The following is an 18140-nucleotide window of genomic DNA, read 5'->3' as shown; positions in this document are numbered from 1 at the left end:
AGAATCAAATTCATAACACCTGCTATACCTGTTAAGCAAATAGGGCAGTCAGTCGCAACTCATCTCAAAACACAGCCCTGGGTCCAGCAGGCTAAGTAGTCATTCCAGTTTGGGATAGAAGCCCACTAAATCTTGAATGTAAGGAGACTCAAGGGGGCCTCTGGAAGAGGTTCAAAAGGGGCACCCCTTAATGCCATCAAAACAGTGTTAAGATCCCAGAGCATCAAAAAAAGACAACAAAGGGAAGTGGCTACTCAAACAATTGTTAAGGAAGTGGGAGCCCTCCCCTGGGCAATACCCCCTGTGTTTCTTGAAAGCTCTTACTGCTTCCAGCTGTGCTCTAAAAGAGGAGGCCACAAGACCCAGCTTAAACCCATCCTGCAGAAAGTCTAGGATCTTGACAAGATCATATATAAGCGGGAGCAGATCAGATTTCAAATACCAGTAAGAAAAAGGTGCCCAGTGTCTGTTGTAACCTTTACATCTGCAGGTTTTCTGAATTGTAGAATCGCCAGGGCTAATCCCAGAAACATGCCTTTTACTACCAATCAAGATGAGAGTTTAGAGGATTGGATTGTTGATCCCGAAAGGGTCAGTCATCTCAGAGTAGATGGAACAATCGGCAGAAATCTGGTATCTCGGCTCACCTATTTCAACAGGAGGTTAAAGTAAGGGATCTTCTTCCACAATGGGACAACAAGGATTAATTGAACCCCTTCCCTTTGAACCTTGGCTATTATCTGAGGAATATGAGTGATCAGAGGCAAGATAAACAGAAGTGCTTTCATCCCAGATAGAGAGCATCCACATGCCTGGGAATACCTGTGGCTGGAGCAAAATATATGAAGTCCTGCATTGAAAGCTGAAGGCATTATATCCATCCATGGAAACCCCATCCCTGCTCATATCAGGGAGAACAGGGATGGAGGCAGAATTCCTAAGATGCAGAGAATTCTCTGCTCAAAGGATCTGCCTGGAGGTTCCCCTTCCCCGGGATGTGTGGAGACATCAGTTAGTGAAGGTGACGTTCTGCCCAAAGATGGATCTCCAGCACTAGGTTAGCTAGATGCTTGCACAGCGTCCCCCATGGCCGTTTATGTCACATTTCGAGACCATGTTGTCTGTGCTCAATTGAATAAGACTCTTCTTCAGGAGTTGTGCAATCCACATAGACCTTTAAGATTGCCTCCAGTTCCCTCCCATTCACTGATTGTCTGGATTTCCCTAGAGACTAGCAACCTCAATTTCTTTTTGATTCCACTGTTGCACCCCAACTCTTCATGCTGGCCTACATAGATACAATCTGTGGAGCCTGTGGTTGAATATTTATACCCTGAATGTATTCTCATCCTGCAAACACCAAAGTAACACTGTGGAGACCACTGGAGAATATTGACTGTGGATTACAGGACAAGAGGTGATGTACCTGGAGCTTTAGGTGTAGGCATGCCCAAGGAACGGTTGACACACAAACCACCCTCTCTCTGTGTACTAGAACCAATTGACGCGCTGGAGGGTTTTGAGTTTCAGAAGGGCCCTCAAACAGGACTGCATCTTCCCTGCTTGATGAAGAGAGAGGTTGACTCTTTTGTGGTCAGTATTAAACAGGCCTCTAAAAGTTCCAGAGCTTAATTTGGCATGGGCTATGATGTTTTGTAGTTCACCAACCACCCTTGAGCATTGAGGAGCTTGCAGAGCACTGCAGAATCACACTTTGTCTGGTTGTCTAACAGCATGTGTATCATCCGATCATTATGGGGTGTACCATAATAACTTGTAACTTAGTAAACATAGGAAACATTTGCAGAGCAGTCTAATAGCCAAAATGGAGAACCCACACTTGGTAGTGTAAGTCTCCGGTCATTGACCCCAGGTCTCTGCTGTGTTCTTCCAGGATCAGGATGTAGAGGTAGGTGTCTTATAAGTCAGTGCACTCCGTAGACTCCCTTGTTTTGAGGAAGGCAGATATCGACTGTAGCACCTCCATTCTGAATGAGATGCTCACAGATGACTTGTTGAGGTCTTCACTGCTCGACCACCGCCGGGACTCATATGCTAGAAATATGCCATGAGCTCAGTCATCGCTTAACATGAAACCTATTTAGCCTCCTATTCCAAACCCTTATGCTTGTTCCTCTGTGCTGGACTCCATAGCCCTGGTGGCTCCTGAGGTGTAGGGTTATGCGCATGAGCTGACCAATATGCTTCTTTCCTACTGAGAAAAGTCACCTCAATTTGAGGCTGAGCCTGGTAGCAGCAGACAAGCGGGGAGGTGAGTGGAGTAGCAGCGGCTGCAGCAGCTGCAGGAGGCTCTGTGTACCTTGTTTTGTGTTGTGTGTTTGTGCTTGAAATAACAGTCTCTAGGAAGGGAAGCCTCTAGATTTGGCGCGTGGAGGGGAGAAGTGCTCCTCACTGCATACATATTTATTTGTATTTATTTATTTTGCCATTTGTATAGTGCACCTAACCCGGAGGCATCTAGGCGCTTTTACTTAAGGAGGAAGGTTACATTGGTAGCTTGCATAAGTATCCAGTTACCGAGGTTTCTTGCATAGGTTACAGCCATTGGTTACATTCAGTTTCAAACACACATTAGACCATGTCATATTGGTTTGGGTGTGCACTGTGGAAAGCCACACCTCATGTTATGGGGTGCTACATCAAATATGCAGTTCCAAGTGGGTAAAAGAGTGACACATTTTGGGAGCATAATTTGGAAAGCCTCGCATCATGGTATGGGTGCTACATCAACCATGCACTGACAGGTAGGCAAGGTGCGACATAAGTTCTGAGAGCACAATTTGGAAAGCCTCCCCGAATGTTATGGCGTGCTACATCAAACATGCAGTTGCAAGTGGAAAGGAAACAATATAATGCAAAGAGCAAACTAATAATGGGGAATTTGGCATTAAATCGATCAGCATAAACAGGCAATAAAGGTGGTTACATTTTCTCTAAGTACAAACTTTCCAAGCGGCAGGCAGGCCAGAAAGCGATTTTCAGGAGGCACCAGACTTAGAGAAGCCATAGGGGTTGCAGAACGGCAGTCCAGTGGATGGTGACGTGTCGTAATATTTTTCTAAGTCACAGTGGGTGAAGGCAGAGTCACCGTAAAGCGTAGGGCCATACCAAGGTTGTCAATTTAGTAGGCCGTGAGGAAAGGAATTCACAAAGGGCTGGGGAGGACATTAGTCTCTCCTGATAGTACGGGTCATGAAGAGACAATCTGGAATATAGACATGCTGAAAATAATGACTGCATGGCCCTGTTAATGCCTCGCTTTTGCCTACTATGAAGCTCTCCTGAAAGTGATTCCTATAGTGAGCTCCATGTAGAAATTATAGGATACACATCTCCTGCTCCAACCAAAAGTTCAAGTGCCAGCCTGCCCACTCTCTTCTGTGCTATGACTCTTCCCTCTCCCCACCAACCCTCTTGCAACCATTCCTATCTAGTAATGCTGATAGAAATAGGACATGACCTTTCCCCCATACTTAAAGGACAACAAACTATTCTATTCCATTTCTTCAGTCTATCTTTTGGGTTCCTCGCCACTCGTTTTGACCGACCTCTTGGTGTGTAAGAGTTGGTGACATCAAAACCCTCACGATCTGCAGAGGCACAGTCGCTTTCAGAACTGCCACCATAATCAGAGCTGGTCAATTCAGCAGGCAGATCAACCGATGAGATGTCAACAACCGATGAGATGTCAACAGGAGTGTTGGCTTTCCTGAAGAATTAGATTCCCCATGATGTGTTCTGCGGACCTGTTGGCTTGGGACCAGTCGGGAGTTTTACTGTCTTCACCACAGAATCGCGAGCCATTACCAGTTTTCATCCTGAAAAGGCAAAGTATAGATTCAAGCCCCACTGAGCTATGGACGCATGAGATGCAAGTGTGGGGCAAGGTTTGAACGAAAATTACTGCAGACAGATATACCAAGCCAAGAACGGTATATGCAGTTTTGGTGATACAGAGTAACTGTGAAACACATAAGAAGTCCTGGCAAGGGAAGGATACCAGGCAAATGAAACACTGAAGTCCTGGCAGGGGAGTACAACAGGCAGTGAAATCACAAGAGGAGTCCTGGCAGGGGAGTACCCCGGGGAGTGAAATCACAAGAGAACTCCTGGCAGGGGAGTACACCTGCCGTGAAATCACAAGAAAAGTCCTGGCAGGGGAGTACTCCGGGCAGTGAAATCACAAGAGAAGTCCTTGCAGGGGAGTACTCCGGGCAGTGAAATCACAAGAGAAGTCCTGGCAGGGGATACACCAGCCAATGAAATCGTAGGAGAAGTCCTGGCAGGGGAGTACAACAGGCAGTGAAATCACAAGAGAAGTCCTGGCAGGGGAGTACACCAGGCAATGAAATCGTAGGAGAAGTCCTGGCAGGGGAGTACAACAGGCAGTGAAATCACAAGAGAAGTCCTGGCAGGGGATACACCAGGCAATGAAATCGTAGGAGAAGTCCTGGCAGGGGAGTACACCAGGCAGTGAAATCACAAGAGAAGTCCTGGCAGGGGAGTACCGGGAGTACCCTGGCAGTGAAATCACAAGAGAAGCCCTGGCAGGGGAGTACAACAGGCAGTGAAATCACAAGAGGAGACCTGGCAGGGGAGTACCCCGGGCAGTGAAATCACAAGAGAACTCCTGGCAGGGGAGTACTCCGGGCAGTGAAATCACAAGAGAAGTCCTGGCATGGGGAGTACTCCGGGCAGTGAAATCACAAGAGAAGTCCTGGCAGGGGAGTACTCCGGGCAGTGAAATCACAAGAGAAGTCCTGGCAGGGGATACACCAGGCAATGAAATCACAAGAGAAGTCCTGGCAGGGGAGTACCCCGGGCAGTGAAATCACAAGAGAAGTCCTGGCAGGGGATACACCAGGCAATGAAATCGTAGGAGAAGTCCTGGCAGGGGAGTACACCAGGCAGTAAAATCACAAGAGAAGTCCTGACAAGGGAGTAACCCGGGCAGTTGGAATTGCATAAAGAGTCCTGGCATGGGAGGATACCAGGCTATTTGAAAAACTGCAAGAAATACTAAAGAAGGGCAGTGCTTTCTAGACAAAGGAGAGCTTTGTGTTGAAGAAAGACTGTTACAGAACTTGTTGCCCAACAGGAACATTCACAATCAAGGAGAGACACAAAGGAACTGTTAGTAAAAGAGACAGTGCCATCTCATGTAAGAATCCAGGTGAAGGCAACCCCACTCTGGATCCAAGGTCTTTAACCTTGGAGAACATTTTTGTTGGAGCTTTTTTTATACTGCTGTCCTGGCAGGCATTTTAACAGCTGGGTTGTTTGAAGTCTTTGTGTGAGCCTCATGAACAGTAATTATAGTGAAAGCCTTCTCTTATTTCAAAATAGATAGTAGTTTTCACAGGCCCACACCACAGCCAAACTCTCCTTCTCCACTTGAGTGTAGGCCTCCTCAGTGTCAATCTGGCTCCTGTTGGCATACAACATTATACTGCGGGTGATGTCAACCCAGGCTTGTATTTCACAAGAATAGCACACAGACCCACAACTTGAGCATGCACACTACGTTCAGTGAAAAGGTCTGGATCAGTGAAAGAGGCTTAATCCAAAGCGCTGCACATAGCAACATAGCAACAATATAAAAAACGATACAATACTATACAATGAAAAAATGGCATGTGAAGCCTGGGATTAACCCTGCTGTATCAGATGAGATTTCAACAATTTACGAAACAAGGAGTAAACAGTGATAGAGCATTCCAGTGCATAGGAGCAAGGTGAGCGAAGGTGCGAAAGCGTGACTGGGCACAGGGTGGGCTGGTACTACAAGACGAAACTGAGAACTAGAGCGAAGAGAACAGGAGTGAGTATTGAATCAGACAAGCGAGGAGAGGTAATCCGGGGTAAAACCATAGAGAGATTTAAGGATAGGAAGTGGCATTTGAATTGTGCATGGAAGGGGAGCCAACCAAGAGTGAGAGGAGCAGAGGAAATAGAGTCACGTGAAGTCAAACAGAAAAGTACACAAATAGAGGCATTGAAAACAGATTTTAAGGGAGCAAGTCGAGAGGTTGGGAGTCCGAAAAGCGTGGTGGAACCGTAGAAGAGACGTGAGAAAATTAATGAAGATATCAGTAGCTTAGTTGCATCAAAAGTCAAGAAAGAGCGCACTTTGCAAATATTGACGAGAGGAGATTGAAATGTGATGTTTAAATGACAGAGCAGAGTCAAAGTAGAGTCCTAGATTACAGGCAGTAGATACAATATGGAGTTGAGAAGGGAGAAATGATATAAATGAGGGAGGGATATGGGAGGGGATACTAGTAGAAGGGAAAAAGAGTACTTCAGTTTTTTTAGTGTTAAGTGTGAAATAGTGGGATGACATCCAGGATTTGATGGGCAATAAATGTGAGGACAGCTGAGTATGTATGTCAGTTGAGAAAGAAAGGAAACCTTGGGTGTCGTCAGCATAGAAGTGATGGGATAGGCCATAAGAAGAAATCACTTTGGCTAAAGGAGAGGTACAGAGAGAAAAGAGGAAAGGTCCCTGAACCGATCCTTGTGGGACACCATGAGCAAGAGGATGGGGGTCCGAAGTTGTCCCACTCCATGAGACAGAGAATGTGTGTTGGGACAAATAGGATTTGAACCAGGAAAGTACAGAGCCAGAAAGACCAAAGGATGAAAGAGAAGCTCGTAAAAGTGAGTGATCAACAGTGTCAAAGGCAGCAGAAAGGTCTAGGAGGATAAGGATGGAAGACTGCTTACAGAAATAGGCCATAAAGACTGCTTAGGCAATGTGCTGTTTGATTTGCTGAAAAGCAAGCTGACACTTCTTTCATCCACAGAAATTCCTTATCCTTCTTTGTGAGACATTGGGCCTCATTATGAGTTTGGAGGTAAGTAACTGCCCTTACCGGCATGGAGCAAATACTGTGTCCGTGTTGCTCCAAGGCCGCTATTAGAGGGCGATTACGAGTACACGGGCACGAGCTTTGCACCATGCCGGTAACAACCTTACCGCCCTGCCGTTAAAGGGCGAAAAATCGCAGAAAGCTCCACCGGCATTTGCGGTGACCGCTAATACCGGTCACTGCTAATAAGCGCAACTGGAGGTAGCGTCATCGCACAGGAACGGGAAAGAGCACGGCAGCCATCTTTAAAAACACAATCCATTGCCATCCTCTGTAACCAGGACCCATATCACCACCACACCTGTTCCAACATATACTTGCAGCATATTACAATGCCCAAGGCACTAAAAAAAATGCTGAATGCTTGTGCAAGGAGCCCTTCTCAGAAGAGGAGCTCAACATGCTGGCAGATACGCTGGCAGAAAATGGGGATGTTTTCTTCTCAAATAACATGCGGCGACCTGCAGTGCAGCGGAAAAAAGAGATATGGGCGGAGGTTGGCACCACCCCGCGCACAGTGAAAGATGTCCGGAAGCGCTGGGACAACCTGCGCTTACGCGTTTGCAACATCATCTCTGCTAACCGTAACCAGGGGATGGCAACAGGTGGTGGTGCGGCCTCCCCCATAAAGATGCATCGCTGGGAGGAGATCTGTGCGAGCACCATCAGGATGGAGGCAATCGATGGAGTGGAGGATATGGAGTGTGGAGCCCCGTCTTCGGCTGATGCAGGTAGGTGTCCCAAATGAAGCACTGTAAAGAACAACACGATGATGTCCCCCTGAACTGACAGTGCATTGATGGGAAGCAGGGTCCACCAGACACATTTTTGCAAGACTCCCTACAGGCAGTGCACAGCACCATCTTGTCCACATGCATTATTCACCCCATATATGTTTCATCCCAGACGCTTCCCTGCATAACCCACCCAAAAGGCAAGCAACCCGTATGTCACTACCCCAATGCCAATCACAAGCCATTCCATAGAAATGCAGCTACCCCAATGCATGCCTGATGCATGTAGACCAATCACTAATGGACTCCCTCTCTTGGTCCCCCGCAGGCACACAATCTGAGAGTGAAGATCAGGACCCCAGGAAGGATGCTGCGACACCAGCCAAGAGGTCCAGGGGCATGCAGCCAGCAAACCGTCCCTCAACATCCAGGGGAAGAGGGCAACCTGGACTACTGCGCAAGCCCAACACAACGCAGGAACCGACAGCAAAAATTTGCATTACAGACACCACCACAGCAGCCCCACCAGCCACATCCACACAGGAGCCAGTGGCTGAAGGCACGGTATCCACTGCAAGCAGTACCATCGGGGAGACAGCTGCCACGGCAGCTGTGTCCGATGATGAACAACACACTCCGACACCCGGAACACCTACTGCTACAGGCCCCCAGCAGTCACCCCAACACTCCCCACCCAGCAATCAGTATGCCAGCAGCCATGAGCTGTCCGCGGTGGAGTCCTGGCCAGGGAGCTTCAGCCCCACAGGGAGCATGCATGAGGCCCCAACCATTCCGCAATGCACCAACAACATCCGCCAGTGTCCGGGACAGGCAGGAGGGCATCAGGGCAATACAACAGCGCCAGGAGGAGCTGACAGGGCTGCTGACCCAGCACATAACCGAATGTGGCCAGGCAAGGGAGGAAATCAGGGAATGCACAGCATCCCTCAAATCTGCCATTGACTCCACTGGCAAAGACATATGTAGTGAAATGGCGGCTGTGAGGCAGGTCCTCACCCAAGTGGTGTCAGCATTGGAGGCCCTGCGTCCCACACAGGTAGTTGAACAACCAGAGACCTCCTCAAATGCCAGCTCCAGACAGACCAGCCCCCTGCGTAGGTCTGGCCGGAATGTGCGCAGGTCAGACAGGGGTCCACCGGATGCTGCCAGTGGAAAAGGGGTGTTGGGGCAGCCTGCCATTCCGAACTCCTGAAGACTAAAGGTGCATGCAAGTGCACACCATGTGTGGGGAAGTTGAGGGGGGGAGGGGGAGGGAGAGAGGGTGTGTGGGGAAGTTGAGGGGTTAGGGGGAGAGGGTGTGTGGGAAGTTGGGGAGGGAGAGGGTGTGTGGGGAAGTTGAGGGCGGAGGGGGAGGGGGAAGCAGGTGTGTGGAGTGGAGGGCTTGTGCACTTAATATGTTACATTTCTTCAATACACCTGTTGTGAAATCAGAATTCACATGAGCGGACATTGCTTATTGTGTACGTGTGCTTTATTGGTGAACAGTCTACAGTGTCCATGTCCCTGACACACCCAGTGCCCTGAGTCCCACCTCCATGTCACACTCCCCATCCACGTGTGCTAGAAACATTGGTTTATCAAAGTCTGACGCATGGCACGTCCCTCCTGTGCATCGCTGCCTCCCTGAAGTGCAGCCCCGTCTCCACCCTCCTCATCCTCATTGTCAGGTGGTTGCAGTTCAGCGTCAGAGGGAAGAGGCACATTCCGTCTGATGCACATATTGTGTAGCATGACACATGCCATGACGATCTTGCCCACCTTCTCATGCCCGTACAAGAGTGCCCCACCAGACCTGCTGAGGCAGCGAAATCGTGCCTTCAAAAGGCCAAATGTCTGCTCAATCGCCACACGGGTACGTGTATGCGCACGATTGTAGTCCTCTTCGTGCCTGTTCTGTGGGTTCCGGACTGGGGTAAGGAGCCACCTCTTCAAGGGATAGCCTGCATCACCTGCATGTGTGCAACAATGGTTATGTGTAAGTGATCACATCATATGGGACCTGTATCAATGACACCATAGCATGCATTTATTTACTGTTTGCACCCGCATATCCATGCATGAATGGAGCCTCATGATGTAACTGCAATGTGTGTATTCATCTGATCGACAGGTGTGCATGGCATCGTCTAGTGGGCGCAGGGGTGTCCTATTCCTTGTGAGTGCCCATGCACTGTGGTAGTCCACACCGGTTGTTCCCATGATCTGGGTGCTGTGTAGTCAATTGTATGCTTTCATCCTGTCACCTTTGATGGCAGACTCATGATGATCTCACTCTGCACAACAGATGTTGACATGCTGTTTTCGTGTGCCTCTGTGTTGGTGTAGGGGTGTGTTCATGTATTTTGCCCTCATGTGACTCCTTTGTACGCAGTAATGGAGAAATGTCCTTTTTGATGATGGTATTTGGTGCTGTGCATTGGCCATACTAATTGCTTGTCGCTGCATTGTGTGGCGGGGCTACGGTCTGATTATGTGCAGTGTACATGTTGATGGCTATGGAATGGTTGTAGCACTGCATCATTTTTATGATAGGGCAGCTTACATCTTGCATTTTGGGATCAGGTGTCAGGTCAAGTCTGGCCTGCTTTGGCGTATGAGCATGGTCCATCCTCTCGTGTACTCTCAGCCAGGTGAAGTATGCATCTCTCCTCCCCCATCTCAGCCAGGTGAAGTATGCATCTCTCCTCCCCCATCTCAGCCAGGTGAAGTATGCATCTCTCCTCCCCCATCTCAGCCAGGTGAAGTATGCTTCTCCCCCCCCCCATCTCAGCCAGGTGAAGTATGCATCTCTCCCCCCCATCTCAGCCAGGTGAAGTATGCTTCTCTCCCCCCCCCCCATCTCAGCCAGGTGAAGTATGCTTCTCTCCCCCCCCCATCTCAGCCAGGTGAAGTATGCTTCTCTCCCCCCCCATCTCAGCCAGGTGAAGTATGCTTCACTCACCCCCCCATCTCAGCCAGGTGAAGTATGCATCTCACCCCCCAATCACCTACCCACATCGCGATGCCATGAGCCTGACATGCAACTCATGAGAAGCCAGGATCTGTGCCCTGCGTGTCGCTCCATGTAGCGTGGTATCGTGGAGTTCCTCATGACCATTGAATCATGGGTTGATCCGGGAAATCGGGCACAACAATATGTGATGATCTTGTTTGAGTCACATACCATTTGCACATTGATGGAGTGGTATAACTTACGGTTGCGGTACACTACCTCCATGGCATGTGGGACCACCAATTCAACATGGGTGCAGTCGATGGTGCCAATGCAACCAGGGATGCCGGCCAGTGAATGGAAACCAACTTTAGTGTTGGAGATCTCCTGGGCTGTCAGTGGTAGGAAAATGTGGTCGCCTGTGTGCTTCAGGAGGGCATCGAGCACTTGGTTCAGCGTACGTGAGAATAATGGTTGTGATATGCCATGCATGTGCCCCACTGTGTGCTGGTAGGTGCCTGTGGCCAGGAAGTGGAGCACAGACACCACCTTCAGTAGAGGTGGGATGGCGGTGCGTATTTCAATCAGGCTGACAATGTCGTCATGTATCATGTCCACAATGGTGGTGATGGTGTCCCGGTCCAGGCGGTACAAGGTGTGGATCTGCTCTGGGGTTAGGTTGAATGGACTGGCTCTGATGTGAGGGATTGGGGGCTGCCTGCGTGGTACCACTGGCTGCACTGGTGCAACATGCTGGGCCTGCCTCACCCTCCTCCTCCTCCTGCGTCTCCTCTGTGGTGCCCGTTGTTGTTGTTGTTGTTGCTGGAGTTCCACTGTAATCATGTCCTCCAGCCCCAGCATTGCTAGTAGTATTGGAATCATTTTTGTGTGTGACTGGGTGTGGAAAGGGGTGGGGTGTGCTCCTTTTGTGCTGGCCCAGTCTATATTGCCTCCACCTGTGCTGATTGTGTGCACCTGTGGCAGTTGGGAACACTGCACATGGCCGTTTACGGGTGGTCTGCGATGCCGGTATTTGCTCCATGCCGGTAAGGTACTTTTCTGTCTTCTGTAGGCCGTTATTAGCATTTCCTCATTACTTGTGTTCAGCTCCTGTTTACGCCATGCCGCTATTGCCGGTATGATGGGCCGCGTGCCCGCGCCCATGGCGCTATTAGAGGCACCGTTATTTACGGTGCCGCTAATAGCGGGTTGGTGGGTCGTAATGGACCGTAGCGGTAAACGATGCCGGTAATCCTTTACCGGCATTGTTTTTCCCTTACCTCCATACTCGTAATGAGGCCCATTGTATCTAAGTTCTCTAATCCCAACTCCTCCCCTTTTGGGCTGGGTCATCCGCAGACAGTCTTCATAAGGACCCATAGCCTCACCCCTTTTCAGTCTCCACTTTCTTCTATAGTCTCCTGCATTGTTTACACCTTTTATTCTCTACTGTATCTCGTAAGTTAATATTCACAAATGCCTTGGGGATCATTCCCTGGTCTCCCCTAGGGTTGTGCTGCGCACCGCTGGGTCCAGCTCTGCCGCTGCTGCTTACCCTGTAGCGTGCCTGCACAGTGTGTAGTAGGTGTCTGCTTTCCCCTCTGGCTCATGAATGGTGAAGCTTAGTCCATTTTCTTTTGTGGAACCAGTCCATTCCTCTTGTTCTAGGCTAGGGTTGTCCTTGGGGCTCAGGTGCCTTGTGGGACTTGTAGGTTTTTGGATGGCACTTCCTCCTGGGAAGCACATGAAAGAGCAGAGAAAGAGGACTGGCCAGGGCAGAGGCTGATAGGATTTGGGCTTGTTGAAGACTCGGCTCACAGCTGGAAAGTGATTTACTAGCCTGCAGATGCTGCAAGAGTCTCCCATTGGCAATCAGGTGGCTTCAGGCGGGGAATCATATACTCACCCGAAGAGGAATCCCCCTTTTGCTTTTTGGAGTTTTGGCAGGTCACTCATTTGGCGATGGGTGACCTGTGGCACAGGCTGGGTGACTATCAGTCTCACCTTGGCTTCCTCTTGTAAGTAAATCATGATAGCAGTACTGGCCATGATCAAGATTTCAGCCAATCAGTGCTGTTTCTGTTTTCTATAGCATGCATAGTATTAACAGCCTTCAATGATCTGAAAATTAATTCAAGTGAATACTGAAATCACAATGTTTGTCCTAAGGCATATGACAACATTGTCCATCATGAGACGTGGTGTGAAAAATGTGGCACTCATAGTCGAGATTTTTGTGGTAGGCAACATAGTTATTAAGACTCATCTTTAGACCTTCAAATGTGTCTGTGGCTTCTTCTCGGGATTCATACATGATGTCACAGATCGCATGGCCCGCCGAAAGCATGAGTATATCCCTCATGCGTTTGTCCACGAAGGCCTAAATTGCTGGAGTCAGAAACGTCAAAATGCAGAGGCGATTGTAGTTGCTGGATGTCCATGGAGGAACTACTGGGGTGGGAAACTAGTGATCGAGCCAAAGTGGCGGATAAGCCTTCTTCAGTCGACATTATTAAAAGCAGCTGTGTGTGTAGGAATGCCACAGCAGGTACAGAAATGACACAAACATATGTTGATACTTGGGGGCGAGGTGCTGTTCTCTACATTTGTTTACTAGCAGCTTGCCTGGCAGGGGACAGTGCCTTGCCTTTTCAGCCTTAAGGATGGTGCTGACCCTCGCCAGGCATCATGCCTGGGTTGGGACAGCAGCACCATTAAGTCTGAAAAGGTAGGGCCGCTGGAAGCAGAGGCCTTTTTTCTTAAAGCCTGAAGGTCCCGCAAATGAGCGTGAGCTTCAGGCTTTAGAAAGAAAGGGCTTGGCTTTCTACTGCCACAACTTTCATCAATAATGGTGGTGCCAGCCCATGATTGAAATGAGGCCTTCCAGGTGCTGGCACCACCATTAAAAAGTAAAGGCATTTGTTTCTGAAGCCTGAAGCTCTCGCACATGAGCGAGATCTTCAGGCTTTAGAAAAAAAGCCTTGTCCTCTAGTAACCGGGGCTGCCAGGGGACATTAGTGAGGCCCGGCAAGGCCCCTCCTCCGAATGATATTTCTGAGCTGGCCGGGGCTCAGTCTGGCTAGCCCCAGCCCACTTAAAGCCTTGGTGGGTGCTCTACAATCTAAAACAAATTACAGTTCTTTCAAGAATTTCTTGATAGAAGAAGTCTGTCTTTGGTCTGGCACCCCTCACTTGTCTAGGGCTGGGCTTAGTAAGATTGGATGAGGAGCTAATTGAAAGGCAGTAAACCGAAACGGTCCTAAGGATGAGACATAATGACCTGAGCGATGAAATAGGGCAATGAATGGCAGTGTATAAACTTTCATTTGAGGCATTAAATGGGGAGAATTTATTGGCTAGTGTGATGGGTACTGAAGATCAGAAGCTACTCAGAACATTAGCCGCTTTCGGGAAATGTGGCATGCATGCTGATTTTCTGAGGGACATCTTTGGAAGTTAATCTGAAGTGGGTCTATATGATATGATATGACCGTTTATTTATATAGCGCCTATACACAATGTGTTTCAAAGCTCTTGAAGGCAAGGGAGGGAACAGGGGAAAATACAATCATTCTTACAGGCCATGAACAGTAAGGATGTGAAATTAACTATCGTACTCGGCCTGAGGACATTTCAGATAGTGCAAGAGCAAAGACATAGATAAGGAAGGGAGAGTGGGAAGGAAATGGAAACAGACAGGAGACTACCAAACTAGGCCTGACGACATTTCTGGTAGAGCCGGAGAAAAACAAAAGGTGAGGGAGAGGAGTGCAGAAAGGGAGGGGAGGAACAAAACAAGCGACTATCATACTAGGCCTGACCAAATTTCAGATAGTGCTGGAGGGGAGGGGGAGGAAGAAAACAAGTAAGGGGTGGGGGGAGGAGACAGACGAGGTTGCTATCATACTAGGTCCAGGGACAATTCTGAAAGAGTCAGTGCATAGAAGAAGGTAAGGGGAGGAGGGGGGGAGATATGAAAAGGGAGAAAGGGAGGGGAGGAGAGAACAGAAGGTAAGCAGTCAAAAAGAGTGGAAAAGCAAGAGGGGAGAGCGAATACAATTTCAGAAGTCAGTAGTAACATGCCAGGATACAAGATGAAGATGGAAACAGCATGATTCAGGACCACCATGAGTACAAGATGCAAAGGAAGTCCAGCATGAGAGTTGAGAAAGGGTGATGCACCGTGAATCAATGAAGGACATAAAAGTCAAATCCAGCATTGGCCACAAGACGGTGATGGTGAAACCAGAATGTATTAGGACAGACTCCTGCAGAAGTAGGCTGGAGAGGGTGAGGGGGAGCACTGTGCAGGGTAAATGGCCCTCATTTAACTTGTACTTTTATTTGCCTGCAAAGCCACACGCCCCCCATGATCGAGTGCCTTGCTACTCTGATCTGCATCATGGGACAGGCCTGTGTGTCACCACCAAACAGCCACCCTGGGAGGATCTCAATGCAGATTGACATGTGAACACCTCTGTTTTTCCGTGATGTGTGTTAATAAACTCTTTTAGTTATTCTCACCAGCGCTCTGTTTCCTGTCGATATTCTGATCCCTCTAGGGTCTGTTTACGTGGATCTTGCTAGTGGAAGCAGAAGATTGGGGAGCTTTCACTTCATTTGTATTTCTCTTGACTTGAAGCCTACTAACCACCAGTCTTTCTCTTTTGCTTGCTACTTTCTGCAGAGGACACACTTATGCCGCTCAATGAGATGACAGCTAAATTAGTCACCATTCATGATACAATACTGGACATGCCGCTTATGCTGGATAATAAGGTGAGTGCAGCTATGCCACACAGTGTGACTCAGAATCCCTGTACCTGGAAGTTCAGTGTGAACAACTCTGTGTCTGGTAAACGGTACTCAGAGTGTGGGCCCAGTAAGACCCAGAACATGTGGACCACGAGGTCCTATGCGGACGGTTGTGTGCTTTAAGAATGATACCCTGTGTGTGGATGAGGCGCTGATGCTGAGGACATTGAGTTTTAACATGAAAAGGAGTGTGCCTGAAGAATGATACTCTGTACGGGGATGCAGCGCCAATCCGGTGGGCATTGAAATGTAAAATAAAGAGGAGTGTATCTGAAGAATGATACTCTGAGTGTGGATGAAGCACTGATCCTGAGCGCATTGAGCTGTAACATGAAGAGGAGTGTGTCTGAAGAATGGTACTCTCTGTGTCGATGCAGCACTGATCCTGAGCGCATTGAGCTGTAACATGAAAAGGAGTGTGCCTGAAGAATGATACTCTGCGTGTGGATGAAGCACTGATCCTGAGCGCATTTTGTAATTTGTAATGTAATGGGTTATTTATAATGCGCTTAATAGGCAGAGGTTTCCAAGCGCGGACCCGGGGATCAAACCTGTGTTGCTCTGCATTGTCTTTAAGATGACTGTTGCCCCTGAGCTATCCTCCCGAGACAAACATTGAGTTGCAACATAAAAAGTAGTGTGTCTGAAGAATGCTACTCTGTGTGTGGATGAGGCGCTGATCCTGAGGGCATTGAGTTGTAACATGAAGAGGAGTGTGTCTGAAGAAAGATACTCTCTGTGTGGATGAGGTGCTGATTCTGAGGGCACTGAGTTGTAACATGAAGAGGAGTGTCTCTGAAGAATGATACTCGTGTGTGGATGAGATGAGGCGCTAATCCTGAGGACATTGAGTTTTAACATGTCAGCGCTCTGATGCCTGCGGGCGAGTTGGCACTTTAGAAAATTCTATAGAATAGAATGAAGAGGAGTGTCTCTGAAGAATGATACTCTGTCTGTGGATGCAGTGCTGATCCTGAGGGCATTGAGTTGTAAAATTAAGAGGAGTGTATTTGAAGAATGATACTCTGTGTGTGGGTGAGGCAGTGATCCTGAGGGCATTGAGTTGTAAGATGACGAGGAGAGTGTCTGAAAAATGATACTATATGTGTGGGTGAGGCAGTGATCCTGAGCGCATTGAGCTGTAACATGAAGAGGAGTGTGTCTGAAGAATGATACTCTGTGTGTGGATGAGGTGGTGATCCGGAGGGCATTGAGTTGTAACATGAAGAGGAGTGTGTCTGAAGAATGATACTCTGTGTGTGGATGAGGCACTGATCCTGAAGACATTGGCCCTCATTACGAGTTTGGCGGTAACCATACCGCTATTGGCGGCATGTCTGCTGCCGAAATCGCGTCGGGGTCCCGGTCCTCGGAATGAGGACTTACCGGGCCATTCCGCATTCGGAAGGCCTGGTAATTCCTCCCTCCAAGGACCCGGACATGGTCCTTCCCCATTCCCATTTCAGCCCCCATAGGGCTGAATGGGAATGGGAGAGGGAGCAAACAACGGGCCATTACGAGATGGCCCGTTGTTTGCTCTCTCTTCCCCTCGCGGGACCCGGTAAGCACACCTGGTTTTCCCAGGCATGCTTACCGTGTCCCGCAAGGGGAACTTGTAATGCAGCGGTACGGGGGGAACGGCGCCGGCACCTTTTACGGCGCCGTTCACTCCGTACCGCCAGGGTCATAATGAGGCCCATTGAGTTTTAACATGAAAAGGAGTGTCTCTGAAGAATGATATTCTGTGTGTAGATGCAGCACTGATCCTGAGCGCATTGAGTTGTAAAATGAAGAGGAGTGTGTCTCAAGAATGATACTCTGTTTTTGTATGAGGCACTGATCCTGAGGGCAATGAGTTGTAACATGAAAAGGAGTGTGTCTCAAGAATGATACTCTGTTTTTGTATGAGGCACTGATCCTGAGGGCAATGAGTTGTAACATGAAAAGGAGTGTGTCTCAAGAATGATACTCTGTTTTTGTATGAGGCACTGATCCTGAGGGCAATGAGTTGTAACATGAAAAGGAGTGTGTCTGAAGAATGATACTCTGTTTGTGAATGAGGCACTGATCCTGAGCACCCTGAGTTGTAACATGAAGAGGAATGTGTTTGAAGAATGATAGTTTGTTTGTGAATGAGGCACTGATCCTGAGCACCCTGAGTTGTAACATGAAAAGGAGTGTGTCTGAAGAATGATACTCTGTTTGTGAATGAGGCACTTATCCTGAGCACCTTGAGTTGTAACATGAAGAGGAGTGTGTCTGAAGAATGATACTCTGTGTGTGGATGAGGCAGTGATCCTGAGGGCATTGAGCTGTACCATGAAGAGGAGTGTGTCTCAAGAATGATACTCTGTTTTTGTATGAGGCACTGATCCTGAGGGCAATGAGTTGTAACATGAAAAGGAGTGTGCCTCAAGAATGATACTCTGTTTTTGTATGAGGCACTGATCCTGAGGGCAATGAGTTGTAACATGAAAAGGAGTGTGTCTCAAGAATGATACTCTGTTTTTGTATGAGGCACTGATCCTGAGGGCAATGAGTTGTAACATGAAAAGGAGTGTGTCTGAAGAATGATACTCTGTTTGTGAATGAGGCACTGATCCTGAGCACCCTGAGTTGTAACATGAAGAGGAATGTGTTTGAAGAATGATAGTTTGTTTGTGAATGAGGCACTGATCCTGAGCACCCTGAGTTGTAACATGAAAAGGAGTGTGTCTGAAGAATGATACTCTGTTTGTGAATGAG

General features: G+C 48.4%; 1 protein-coding gene across 1 annotated transcript in view; it reads left to right on the top strand.

Moving 5' to 3' along the window:
- The window catches only part of LOC138521860 (complement C2-like), a 261013-nt gene that overhangs the window by 158179 nt on the left and 84694 nt on the right, over positions 1–18140 (top strand). The window contains exon 15 of the mRNA XM_069635006.1: positions 15268–15359. Within this exon, the coding sequence (XP_069491107.1) occupies positions 15268–15359 (92 nt within the window). The remainder of the gene's footprint in view (positions 1–15267; positions 15360–18140) is intronic.

The sequence above is a fragment of the Ambystoma mexicanum genome, chromosome 13 (genome assembly GCF_040938575.1).
Source record: "Ambystoma mexicanum isolate Mex_15411 chromosome 13, UKY_AmexF1_1, whole genome shotgun sequence".
NCBI lineage: Eukaryota > Metazoa > Chordata > Amphibia > Caudata > Ambystomatidae > Ambystoma > Ambystoma mexicanum.
The sequence above is the reverse complement of the archived record's forward strand: the minus strand, read 5'-3'. Positions and strand labels throughout refer to the sequence as shown.